The sequence below is a fragment of the Epinephelus moara genome, chromosome 20 (genome assembly GCF_006386435.1).
Source record: "Epinephelus moara isolate mb chromosome 20, YSFRI_EMoa_1.0, whole genome shotgun sequence".
NCBI lineage: Eukaryota > Metazoa > Chordata > Actinopteri > Perciformes > Serranidae > Epinephelus > Epinephelus moara.
In genome coordinates this window covers 21242309-21256075 of record NC_065525.1, presented here as the reverse complement: position 1 = coordinate 21256075, position 13767 = coordinate 21242309, and the positions used below count along the sequence as shown (strand labels likewise).

The following is a 13767-nucleotide window of genomic DNA, read 5'->3' as shown; positions in this document are numbered from 1 at the left end:
CCGGATCCCAGTGATTCCCCTGTTTTGCATACAGCTATAACCACAACGCGCGTGCACGTGCATCTCGCGGCCGCGTCCACGCGCCCCAGGTTCGCTTTGCATCTCGTCAAAACAAAGCGGGGGCGAGCCAGTGAGCGAGCGAGCGGCGGCGCATGCTTCATGAATGAGTCCCCCCTCCACCGCCACAGCAGGTCGGACCCCCCCATCCGCCTGCACCCCGATGCCCGTGTGGGTGCGCAGCCCGGCGGCGAACAGTAGAGGAGCCAGCCGCCAATGAGCCCGGACGGTAAACACTCGGCACCGGAGCTACATGACCGTTTCATCCCATCAGGAACCAACACGACAGGATAAGGTACGGTGCGCGCAGGGCTACAGTGGGCGGGCAGAGGCGCATGACATACGACAACTTTGTGGCCATTATCATACAGTTTTTATCCATAGGTGGACTTTATGATGCGATTGTGTCAGTGTGTGTGTGTCCACGAGATAGTCACGCTGTTTACTTTGCCTCATCCTCGCGTCCACACAGGTAGAAAAAATGAAAAACCCTCCACGTACGCACGACTGGCTGTACATTCCTCCCTGTAGGATAAACGTGGACTGTTGATTGCGTGTCTGGACGATTGATTGACTATCTTATGTCGAATAAACATGACAGAGGCAGCATCAATAGAGCAGAAAAACAATAAGGACTCATAGAAATTAAAAGTGGTATCGATTTGACTGGAGTCGCTCCTGGAAGACAAGGAGGAGGGGTGAACAAAAGCATAAATGCCCAGACTGGCGTGGCATGGCATGTCGGGTACACAGTGTGTAGTCTGCCTCTGTGCCTCTGCCTGAGATGTGTATGGCGGTAATGAAACTGCAGAGCAATCCCTCTGAACACACACCATTCACCCATTTTATCACTCGCACGCAGGATGGCAGGGAAGAAGGCTCGTGTTGTGTCTTTGTCTGTGGAGTGACAGCCCAGACTGTTGTTCTCCCCTCTGACCAGGGGATGGTGCTTTACTGTGCCCAGTGTGCTCCTGTGGGGAGACACCCAAACACACCATCATACTGTACCGTCATACTGGCTCTGTGGCTTTTTTAAAAACAGGAATCATTCACACACTTGGACTGTACATGCACACACACGCATTTCCCTTTTTTTTCTCCTCTCTGATGTAATGTGTGTGTGTTTGGGGCGTAGCTTGAGATTGCAAAACACTCTGTTGAAATAACAGAATAAAGGAAACAGAAAGCACCCAGCTGATTTTACACCACATCTTCTTTAAGGAGGTCATAAATGTGTGGCTTGACTTGCTCCTGTGACCCCATCACTGTAAGTTTGACTTTAATTTGTTTTGTCTGGGTGTTTTGGTGCCTCTATGTTTCATATTTCATTCATTGTCTCATCGTCAGTGGTAGCAGGAGTGTCGGGACTGTGTCCGGGCCTCAGACATTTTTCTCTGATGCCTCACAGGGCTGCTTCATCTTGTGATCACCCTTGTGTGGCTTTGATGATGCGTTTACTGTCAGTCAAACCTTAAAGGAGCAGTGTGTGGGATATAGTGGCATCTAGGGGTGAGGATTACAGATTGCAACCAGCTGAAACTTCTCCTGTGTGAACTCCCGGTTAGGATTCATTGTTGAGGAGATTTTTAGTGGGAGCCAAATTATCCACAGAGGTCTCCTCCTCTCGAAAGCAATTGGACTAGGTGATTTAAACCAGTAAAAACACTGAATAAAAGAGTTTATTTTTCAAATGAGTGTTTCTCCGATGTGGTCCAGCTCATTGCGGAGGGGCTGCTAGCCCAGCACCTGCTAATGTGTGCTCGCCCTTTCTCTCTGTAAAGTTAAGATCTAGACTTTCAGGAGGTTTTTATCAGGAGCCGAATTATCTGCAGAGGTCTCTTCCTCTCCAAAACAAATGGACTCTGTGATTTGAACCAGTAAAAACACTGAATAAAGCTGTTTCATTATAAAAATCCGTATTTTTCCAATTATGTTTGGCTCATAGTGGAGAGGCTGCTAACTACAGTGGCAGACACAAAAACACAAACACTCAAATGGCACACCCAGAGTCAGTGTTTGGTTTGTCCACCCTAGGCTACTGTAGAAACATGGGGGTACAACATGGCAGACTCTGTGAATGAAAACCTGCTTCCTGTGTAGATATACATTTCTCATTCAGAGGTAATGAAAACACAATGAGTCTTATTTTGAAGTGATGAAACACCAAACAAAACATACTTATTTCATTATATTCCATGTCTGCCATTATGTCACCCTAAATCCTTCACACTGAACCTCTAATAACCATTTCTCCATCATCTCCTGTCTCACGTTCAGATGCTTGATGGACTCAGGCGGAGGCACGCCTCCCGGCCCTCCTCCAGACCCCTGTCACTCAACTTCAGCACCTTCTCTGCCCCTCCCCCGAGCCCTGACATGGACAGCAGCAGCGAGCATCCAATCAGGAGGTGAGGCTCAGTTCCTGGGATTAAAATTTCACAACACACAGCATCCTGGAAAATGCATGAAATATTAATTAGCGTTCATGAAAATCCCGCCGTCTCTCCTCCCAGAAGATTTCATTAAGCGGCTGAGCTTTGCCTGCGACACATGTTGACCTGATGATAATGATTTCCTGGTGGGATGTTTGATTGACTCATTTCCTTACGTGTGTACATCTCATCAGTTTGTACACTTGCTTTCTATGTTTTCTGTGTCTGTGTGCATGTGGGCGTGGAAGGGGGTCTGTTGTTTACTGCCGTGCTGTCAGCAGAGAGTTTCTGGACTGCGTGGGCTCTAACTCATCATTTCTTCTTCACAGTGCTAGTTTTCACCAGTCCCTCCTGTAAATATGCAAACAGTGTTTTCTGTTTTGTTACATTCATGTCCTGAAGTGACTTAGGATTAGAATCACAGGTTCATATGGTGTTAAACCAACAAATGACGAAGCCAATATGTCAATGATGTTAACTTATTGCAGATATATCGTATCATATGTCCATCCAGTATTGGGTCGGGTACCTGAGCCGCAATAAAGAGGATTTGTGGGCTGTATTTTGTCTTAATTTTATGTGTGGGTTTGTTTCTGGGTGAAAAAAAAGAACATGCAGGTCAGATTGCAGGTGTTGGATGATAAATATATTAATTGAATTGAATTTCATGTTTTAACATTTCAGTCCCTGACTGCTCTATATTATGAGAACAAGCAAACATATTAATTTAATAATATTTCCTGAATTAGCATTGCTTTAAAATACAGTATCTTAGTTTCACATGTATGAAACGCCCCAAAATTATCACTTTAAATGCCCTGCCTAACCAAATTATTTAAACAAAGGATGGTTATAACAGAATTTGGGGTTTTGGGTTGGGTGATGGATCTTGTGTCGACAGTTCCGGATTGCAGAAATAACTGGTAAGATGTGCAGGCGGCAGCAAGGGTGCGGTATTGCACGTTGCGGTTCCAGTTTGGGAACAGGTCTTGAGAATTAGACCCGTGCAGGACTCTGATATATATTGGCTGAAGCGTAATGAGCAATGTCTGTACAGAAATGCCAAAGATGCAGTTTGAGATATACTTCTGTCTCCATTATAGATTTTATATTTTAAATTTAAGTTTATTTTGTCCCCCTTAATAAATTTTTTGCTCAACAAATTCAACTGATTTTAATCTTTAAAAACTACTTAAAGGGATCCATATCAAATGTTTTCTTTAGGTTATCTCTAAATAACTATTGGCTGATATATTGGGCTGCATGGTGGTGTAGTGGTTAGCACTGTCGCCTCACAGCAAGAGGGTTCCTGGTTTGAGTTACAAGGGTGGGGGGTTCGAATGGGGAGCCCTTCTGTGTGGAGTTTGCATGTTCTCCCCGTGTCAGCGTGGGTTTTCTCCGGGTACTCCAGCTTCCTCCCACAGTCCAAAGACATGCAGGTTAATTGGTGACTCTAAATTGTCCGTAGGTGTGAATGTGAGCGTGAATGGTTGTCTGTCTCTATGTGTCAGCCCTGTGATAGTCTGGCGACCTGTCCAGGGTGTAACCAAGCTTTTGCCCAATGTCAGCTGGGATAGGCCTGAGCGCCCCGCGACCCCCAAGAGGATAAGCAGCTACGGAAAATGAATGAATGATATATTATTATCAGTAATAGTTTATCATTTTGCGAAATGCTCACTTTTGCTTTCTTGCTGAGAGTTTGATGAGCAGACTGATACCACGCTCATATCTGTGTCTCGCTTAGCTTAGCATAAAGACTGCAATCAGATGGAAACGGCAAGCCTGGCTCTGTCTGAAGGTAACAAAGTCTGCTTTACAGCAACTTTAAAACTCAGTGATTACCACATTATACCCTGTTTTTAAATGTAATGTATTTGAGAGTTTCATGGAGACATGTCACCAAGAGCCCTGTGATAGTCTGGTGACCTGTCCAGGGTGTACCCCGCCTCTCGCCCAGTGTCAGCTGGGATAGGCTCCAGTCACCCGCGACCCCTAACAGGATAAGCAGTTACAGAAAACAAATTCGTCCAGCTGTTTCCCTTGTTTTGCAGTCTTCAGGCTAAGCTAATCAACTGCTGGTTGTAGCTTCATAGTTTGCATACAGATATGAGAGTGGTATCGATTTTCTCATATAACCTTAGGCAAAGAGAGACAGTAAGTGTTTCCCAAATTGTCAAAAATATTGCTCTCACCCTTTTACAATGACCTCGCAGTGTTGGGTCAAGTATTACAAACTCAAACTGTGCTGCTTAACATTATTCAAATTCACACAAGTTTTTAAAAAATATATTCTAATAAATCCCCAAAGATATCAAACATGTAAGGTTGGATTTGGGGAAATGTGTCCAAAAAGATGCAGAAGACATCCAGAATACATCTATTTGATGGTTTGGTGCTGTCAAAAAAGTCCTAGATTTGAATATTACATTCAGTATGAACATCCGAGTTCAAACATCACCGGAAATAGTTAAAACCTAATACCCAACATATATATGCAAAACTGTCAGACAGGGTAGAAAAAGATGAGTTTTCCAACCTTAAAGCTATTTAATGGGATATTAAAGAGACAAAACTGGATGTTAAGCTCTCAAATATCAATCATCATTATCAGCGTCAGAGCTCCAGTATCGGTCGGGCTCTAGTCTCACACACTGGATTGCTTTTTGACTTTTGTTTCCCTGCACCAGCTGTGCTGAAAATGGAAGAGCAGGAAAACCTTCTTTATTGTCCCGCATTGTGTCTCTGCTTCCTACCCCTGTTGTTGTTGTTAATAAGCCGGACGACTTCCTTCTCCGCCTCCTCGCTGTACAGTGACAAGCACAACAAAGTCCCGACTGCTTCAGTCTGCTTACCCTGCAGTTCCTCTGGCATCTGTGCTCTGCATAAATATTTGTTTGCATCAATGGTTGTATTGTACTGAAAGAGCAGCAGAGAGAGGGAGGAAGAAGTTGCCCCCCATCAGTGCATGTGCTATTGTTTCCTCCCCTTCTGAGACCTCGGGCAGAGCGGTGGCCCACCTTTCCTCTTGGCTCCGCCCACCCTGCCTTAAACGTGCTGCCCGTTTCTCACCATGCATCATTCTGTCCTACTTCTCTCCTCCTCTGTCACCGGCCGCTCTTTCTATTGTCATTGTGCTTCTTCCCTCTCTCTGCTTATGTTCTCCCCTCCAGCTATCTCCTCGTGTTTCTTCTCTGTGTCTCTGTATGTCAGCGCAGAGCCTGACCTTCTTTCTCTCCTGTCCACTACTTAGTGCTTGTGTCTTTCCACTTTTTCCATATCTCCCTCATGAGGACTCTGCACCGGCTGAAGCTGATGAGCTCCCCCAGCCTCAGCGAGCTGGGGAAGAGCGAGAAAAGTTCTCCAGAGGACAGAGGAGAGAAGCAGAAGAGGGCAGGAGCCAACGCCACCTGGAACAGGTACGCCAAATACAATCAATTAGTGGCTGAAAATGCTTTTTGAACAGTTACATAGACATGTTTGTGTGTGTTTGTCGTGCCGCAGCATCCACAACGCTGTCATCGCAGTCTTCCAGAAGAAGGGTTTGGCAGATAACGAACTCTACACGCTCAACGAAGGTGTCCGGTAAGTTTAGACAGAAACAGAAGCAGCCACACACTCTCACACAGCACAGAGAAAACATCCTTAATCGAGTCTGTTGATGTCATTTGTGCTATAATTAGTATAATTACTGTCCTACGTTTGCTGACTGAATGTTTTCTTGTGAATGAGTTTGTTTGTGTGTGTGTAAGTGTACTGTATGTAGGCCCGGGGAGTCATGTGGTTATCCTAGATATCTCATTATCTTTCTAAACCAGACGCATCACTTCTATCTCATCAGCCTCCATTACAGCCCAGCAAACATATTTCCATGTACAGAGAAGCCACGAGGAGGTTGACACACATTTCTTCAACTTACCAGGAAAACAGGGCGCTTCTACATAGACTGCTTTACATCCTGTGATTCTAATTCATGTAATAGATGGAATCACAATGTCTGCTCACAATAACTTCCAGGTAGAAAACCCTCCGCATCACGTACATAAAATTAAACTGTGCTGAGCAAACGCTGCCTCAGCTATATTTAGAATATTTTCACTTCTTTACCTGGCTGTCAGACAGCGAGTGCAGACTGGGAACTGAAACCATTATCTCAAAGCCACCAGCCTCCACTGACAAAAAACATTTTACTTTGCAGAACACGGGAGTCAGTGGTCAACTGCTGCCTTCATTAGTGAGTGTGTGAGGTAAAGCAGTAAAAGTATTTCAAATATAGCGTAAACTTAAAGTATATTGATTCTTTGAGGTGGGTCTTTTTTCTTTTTTTTTTTTAGGTGTCTAAAATATAAACGTGTATAATATAAACGTCAGATAGGTCGGACCATTGTCTTTAACTTTATATCTTTAAACGTTACAGTTATGGCTGAAAAATGACAACAGAAATAAACAAGTTTGCAGATTTCTTTTTTTTTATATTTTGTTTTTATTTTATTTATGTATTTATTTTTACAAAAAATGCTGATTTAAAGCTGTGAAGCTCTGTGAGTTTTAAAAAAAGCCTTAAAATGCAAAATGATTATAGATTATAATGTTAAGTGATCAAATTGTTGCTTATAATTTAGAGTATAATGTATTTAATTATTAATTTATTCATTTCCTTTCTTTGGTATCGTTGATATTCTGGGTTTTGCTTTGGTTATTATAGGATAGGCAAAAATAAGCCTTGGGCTTCAGCCTATTCCTTTTTCGGTTACAGACTGAGAAAATTTGTGTGAAATAATCTTTGTTTTTCCAGATGTATGTAACCGAAATAAAAATGATTCATTCATTCAAAACAGAAAATGAAGAGAACCAAAGTTGCATTGTAGTATCAAGGATAATAGGTCCTTTATGTCCATGATCGTCCTTTAAGATCACAAAGGCCCTTATGATCCATAACTCTGATTCATGGAAAGTCCGGGTGTTTTCAAGGAAGGAGAAATGTTGCACTCATTCACAAGCTATAGTACACTCTGTATGACTTAATGCCGAAGGGGATAAAACAGACAAAATACACATATAAAGAAAAAAATCACTTGAAATTAAAAAAAAGATTTCTATTTTTTCCACATTTTTAGTGGCATGACTCAGAGAAAAAGTAAATTGTTCCATAACATAAATATCCTTAACTATTTCTATCCATTCAGAGGTCGTTGGAGACTCTTTTCTCAGCCATTTCCTGGTTATTGCTTTTAAACCACCTGCTTGCAGGATCTGTAATAAATATCTGTCCTGCTTTATTAGCCCAGTTGGCACATTTCCCAAACATATTAAACTGAGGTCAAAATCAAATCAAATCCAGCTCTAAGATCATTATTAATCTCATTTTGTAACCACATCTACTGGTAAGAGGAAATTTTAGGACAAAAAATATGAAAATGACCAGCAGACATGTTACCACACATTCTCCACAGTTTGCCAGTTTCATATATCTCCACAATTTAAATCAGTCTCCAGCTGTCTAGGTGGAAGTGATTGTTGTTGGCATGACGTCACAATGATTCAGTCTACTGCACAGTCACATGTGATGCAGTAGTTAATTGCAGCTTGTAAACATCTGACTCACAGAGATATGAGATAATATTGTTTGAACACTGTCCATCCTCTGATTACTGATGGTTGTGTTTGAGTCATAAAGTGAAGCAGAGGCCTCCTTTGTTTCCTCAGGCATCTGTTGAAGACTGAGTTGGGGTTTTTCTTCACAGAATACCTTCAGGTAATGCACTTTTAATATTTAATGAAATAGATGTGAGATTAGTTTATGGCTTTCAGATGAATAAAAGCGGTGGTGTCTCAGATGTTTATATTTAAAGGCATCTTTTTTCTGTATTTCACAGAACCAGTTGCTGACAAAAGGCATGGTCATCCTGCGGGACAAGATAAGGTTCTACGAAGGTATGACTGACTGAATGAATGAAAGGTTGAAATACATTTTATTTTGCACTGGTCTGTTCTGTGTGAATTCAGCTTGAATCAACCGTTTTCATCTCTGTGTTACTGATGCAGGTCAGAAGTTACTCGACTCTCTGGCAGAGACCTGGGACTTCTTCTTCTGTGATGTTCTCTCAATGCTGCAGGCCATCTTCCATCCGGTCCAGGTACGCAAACATCTTAAGAGAAGTCAGCTGGTTTTTGTTTTTGCTGCCCTAAGCATCAACAACCTCAACTAATAACTGGATGATGATCATCATTGTTGCTCAGCTCTGCTGTTCTCTGTGTCCTTGATGTGTGCAGGGGAAGGAGCCCTCTGTCCGACAGCTCGCGCTGCTTCACTTCAGGAACACGATAGTCTTGAGTGTAAAGTTAGAGGACGCCCTATCTCGACCTCGGGCCCGTGTGCCCCCCTCTGTCACACAGATGCTGCTTATTCTACAGGTAGGCTAAACTTAATAGCTTCTTTACTCACACAGTGTTTGTTTATTTTCTGTTTACATGTTGTTGAGCTTTGCACATGGTCGTTTGTGAACAATGGTCTTTTCCAATGGTCTTTTCATAAAACTTGGCTGTCTATGCAAAAGAGAAAGAGAAATTGGTGCTACATGAACAGAGGTAACAGAGGAAAAGGGCTGTGGCATTTGGTTTTTGCTTAAGAGGGAGAAAACCTACAACTACCAGAATGCAATGCACTGCACCAGACCAATTAATGCTTCTGCTGGTGGGTGATGTAATGCGGGCTTGTCCGTTTTGACACAGGAAACAATATGGCAGCCAGCTGGTAACAAACGCTCTCAAGTTACAGTTAAACAGTATGTTAAAATATATTTCTGAAAATGTTGTAGGCGAGAAATTTAGAAAACAGTAACAGAATGTTGCTTAATATTTGATCAGCACTGTTTAGCTTTACCATTTGATCTGAGCGAGTCTCTCCTTTGATCTGCTTCGATACTTATTGTGTCCCTCGTGGCAGGCGTACAAAAATGCAGGAGTTCAATCTGTAGTTTGAGCAACAGCCCTAGAGCCAGTGAAAATGTGCCGCATGATGCAAAGCGGGTCATCTGGCAGATTTAAACTGAGAGATGAGCAGGGAGCTCTGAGCACTGGTGAGATGGAGGGGAGTTTACCACAGTTCATTTACACAGCCTACCCACACTGGTATTACACAAAGCTGGCTGTATCCCTTTAAGATCCAAGAAACAGCTTCAGTTCAGATCAACAGATACAGTCTATCACTGTGACTTTGATGCCTGTCTCTGTCTGTGTTCAGGGGGTCCATGAGTCCCGTGGTGTGAATGAGGAGTACCTGCGGCTGGAGTCCTTGATTCAGAAGGTTGTCTCGCCCTACCTGGGCACGCACGGGCTTTACTCTGCAGATGGTGCTGAGGCCAATTGTTGTGTTCTGGGTGAGACAGTGAATCCAAAAGCAGAGTAATAATGCCTTGTGTGACGTGTGACATAAATTAAACACCCTCCCTACTCTTCCTCTTGCCTCTTAGAAAAGCGTTTACCGTGGGGCTGGTCCAAGTCTGCTGACCAGCCGTCTAAAAACCCTGTGGTACGATCGAAAAGCTACAATATCCCTCTACTGCTGACCCCTGTGGCTGAGTATGACCCAGATGCCAGCTCTGTTGGCAGCGGAGGAATTCGGCGCCACTCGGCCTGTGAGATTATCACATGCCTGGAGGAGCAAGGTCTGGCCTACGCTGACTTGGCCTCAGGCTCTGAACTGTCTGGCCCCTCCTCCAACAGGCTGTGTGTGGGCTCTCACTTCAACGGTATGACACAGATTAAGAGGTTTGAAGATTGAAATCATAATGTAGTAATCCATAATAATCCAGCACCCTCTCATTCACAGGTATCGTACAAGCGGGGGCGAGTGCCATGGCATTGCCTCTGTCGTCTGCCTCTATCCTTCCCCTTCATTCCTCAGGAGCTCTGCACGGCACTGAGGCCACGACAACAATGACTGATCTCAGTAAGGGAGCGTCCTCCACACCGCCCAGTGAATCATCCAGCCCTGAAACCATAATTGGACAAGTGCTAGAGTCTGCAGACTCAGACTCAGATGGGATATTTATTGATTTCCCACCTCACTCTGCGGAGTCGATGGGGTACAGCCGCGAGAGCAGGCAGAGCACTGTGTAGCAGTGGTTGCCTTTAGGAACCCCCCCCCCCCCCCCCCCCCCCGCCCCCTCCTCCTCCTCCTCATTCCAGTGTGTACGGTAATAATCTGTGAGACAGATTTAAGAAATATCACAGCTACATTTCATTAAAGTGGTACCATCTTCTCTTCTTATGAGTCCATTTCAAGTGCTTTCACTGGTGAGTGAAAACCTCGCAACTCTAAGTTTTCAACTTTTTAAGAACTAAGAAAAAAATCTTTGTCCAACAAAATACAAATGCCAGTGGAATTATCGTTAAAGGACTGAAATGTTTTACCAGGTAAGGTTTCTCTATAAACCTAAATAAATCAGATTATGTCCTTAAAGGTCCAGTGTGCAGGATGTAGGGGCATCTATTGACAGAAATGGCACATAATATTCATAACTGTCTTCATCAGTGTGTAATCACCTGAAAATAAGAATCCTTGTGTTTTCGTTACCTTAGAATGAGCTGTTTATAGCTGTACTTGAAGCATATCCTCTCCCACAGAGCCCGCCATGTTCTACAGTAGCCCACAATGGACAAATCAAACTCTAGCTCTATATAGGGCCATAGTAGTTCTTCTACACGCTTGGCACATGTGAGAAGTTTGAGTTCCGCAACCTCACCACTAGCCATGTGCACAATTAGACTGGTAGATAAAGTCAGCACCAGAAATACTAGCAAGTTAAATTTATCATTTAAATTATTATTATTTTATTGACGCACACATTTAAACTGCATATTGACATAATTTGCACTGAAGTGTCATGTCTTCCTAGTCAAATGTTGCTATATAAAAAATAAAAAACAAGCATCTGTTAGCTGCTAATGCTAACAACATCAGACAAAAAATAAAATGCAGGAAAAAAAATAGCAAGGTGTAAAGTTGGACAAATAGGACATCTCATAGAATCACAGCGGTTGGTGGTATTTTAATTTTATCATGTGAGCTGTTGTCATGTTATATAGGGTAACACACAAGGCTCATAAAGCAGAGCGCAAGTGCCACACATTTCCGCGGCGTTTAAATACGCTAGGGTTATTGAAAAATGTGATTAACAATTTCAAATGGCTCTTGTAATATACCCAACAACTTTTTCAGTTTAAACCTTAAAGTTTAAAATGTGCTTAATTTTGACTGTTTTCATTTTAGGTCATTTTAGTCAGTCATTAGGAACATCCCTGTTTACCGCGAGATGCCAGTACTACACACACTGGACCTTTAGGTGATAAATCAATCATAAATTAAAGCATTCTATATTTTTTATATTGACAACAAATCCCTTGAAAAGACCAAAATCCAGAGTAAACTGATCCCACAGGTTTCGCCTCTGTGACCAAAACCCACTCTTATTCCACTGACCTTGTCGCCTCAGACCTTGAATTTTGTCCGAAAACGACTAGAAACAAACAATGAGTCACACACACACACTCTACATTTGATTGAACATGAGCACTGTAGTTGATTTTGATTGTTGGAAGTGTAAATGCTCACTAATCGACAAATGTGTCTTAATCTGTGTCTAAAAATAGTCTCGAACAAATGCACTATTTACTCCTGTTTAAGTAACTTGAGTAACTAATGAAAACTGCAGTGTTCAGCTTTTTAGAGGAATTATTCAGCCTTCTTTAAATTTAAACTGTATATTTGTGACCCATTTTAAAGATTTATGTCTTCAATAGAAACACATGGGTTTGGGGCTGAGTGTCACAGACATACCAGGACCCATAGAGGAGCATGTAATCCCTTAACTGAAATTAAAATCACTAAACTGGAGTTAAGAGGTTTTCAAACAGCATCAGTTTCTTACCTCTGCTGAGGAGGTGGCTATTACAGCCGTCATTTACATTTTTACTTTGGAAAAATGACAGAAACTTTGCTTATTTATCATGGATTTTTTTTGTATATGTGTGTTTTTTGAGCCTCACAACAGTTTTATAGTTTCTGTTTACACTCTGTCATCTGCCTCTGGGCAGTAACACAGTAATGAGGTCTTCTGCTCGCTGTTTTGTACGACATCTAATGAAAATGTGGACTGTTGGAATTGTTTCTATTGTCAGCGGCAGTCATAGAGGTCTAATGCAAACTCCTCTTAGAGCGAACATCAGTGTGACAGCTTTTCGGTATTAGCTCTGTGCAGCGGGAGTTTGAGGAATGACGATGTTTATTGTTTACATTTGATAAAGACATGAACATTTTGACTGAATGTCGTCTCACACTGTATTTTGCACCACCACTACCTTGTAAATAAAAATGCATTGTTGGTTTTTAGGACAGCTAGATCATGTAAAGTGAGCTTTTACCTTTAAATGAATTGAGATTTTAATAAGGGCTTTTTAACGGAATCTTTTTCAAATGATGTTTTACCTCAAGCGTTTTGTACTTTACTTTTTTTGACAATCTATGATGTCTACGGAGTTGTACTTTGTATTAATTTGTTATACTAGCCCAGTAAAAATTAAATAAATTTTAATAGTATTTAAAAACATGGGTTATTGCCTTCTATTTTAAACAACTGATCTATTCTGGCGTATTTGCCCTGATTAATATCATGTTTAAGAGTAGGTAGCCACACAGACCTCTAATGTGGTTGGTCATTAAGAAGAGGAAGTCTATAGCAGTGGCTGGATTCAGTTTTACTTGTTAAGTTAAGCTCCATTAAAGATTCCATGTGTAAAATTTGAGGGCAGAAATTGTATATATTATTCATCATACTATGTTTTCACTCATTTATAACCACCTGAAAATAAGAACTTTGTTTTTGTTACCTTCCAGTGAGCAGTTTTTGTTCACCGACGGCGTGAGTCCTCTTCCACAGTCATTTTGTTCTACAGTAGCCCAGAATGGACAAATCAAACACTGGCTCTAGACAGGGTCATTCGCGTTTTTGCATCATCACCATCGTTCGCCTACTCATTTGGCACATGGAAGAAGTTTGAGTTCTCCAACATCACCACTAGATGTCACTTAATCCTTCACATCAGACCTTTAAGCCAACTATACTCAGGGCTGCAGCCAGGATTTTGAAATGCCAAGGTCATGAGTCCAAAGTGGGGCTGCAACGGTGGTATAAAAATTGACAGTTATCATACAGTGTGCATTAACTTTTTTTTTTTTTTAACAAAAATGACAGAATCTCCCTTTATCTTATTTATTTAC

At 42.0% G+C, this 13767-nt stretch overlaps 1 protein-coding gene across 1 annotated transcript; it reads left to right on the top strand.

Annotated features, from left to right (window-relative positions):
• The first annotated feature begins 132 nt into the window (after positions 1 to 132).
• On the top strand, positions 133 to 13094 carry LOC126407652 (proline-rich protein 5-like). The gene is given in 12 exon segments (XM_050072746.1): positions 133 to 336; positions 338 to 352; positions 2335 to 2465; positions 5780 to 5905; positions 5991 to 6071; positions 8193 to 8241; positions 8363 to 8420; positions 8532 to 8623; positions 8760 to 8900; positions 9730 to 9865; positions 9959 to 10237; positions 10318 to 13094. Coding segments are annotated over 12 exon segments (1461 nt in total). The 5' UTR covers positions 133 to 273; the 3' UTR covers positions 10608 to 13094.
• The last annotated feature ends 673 nt before the right edge of the window (positions 13095 to 13767 follow it).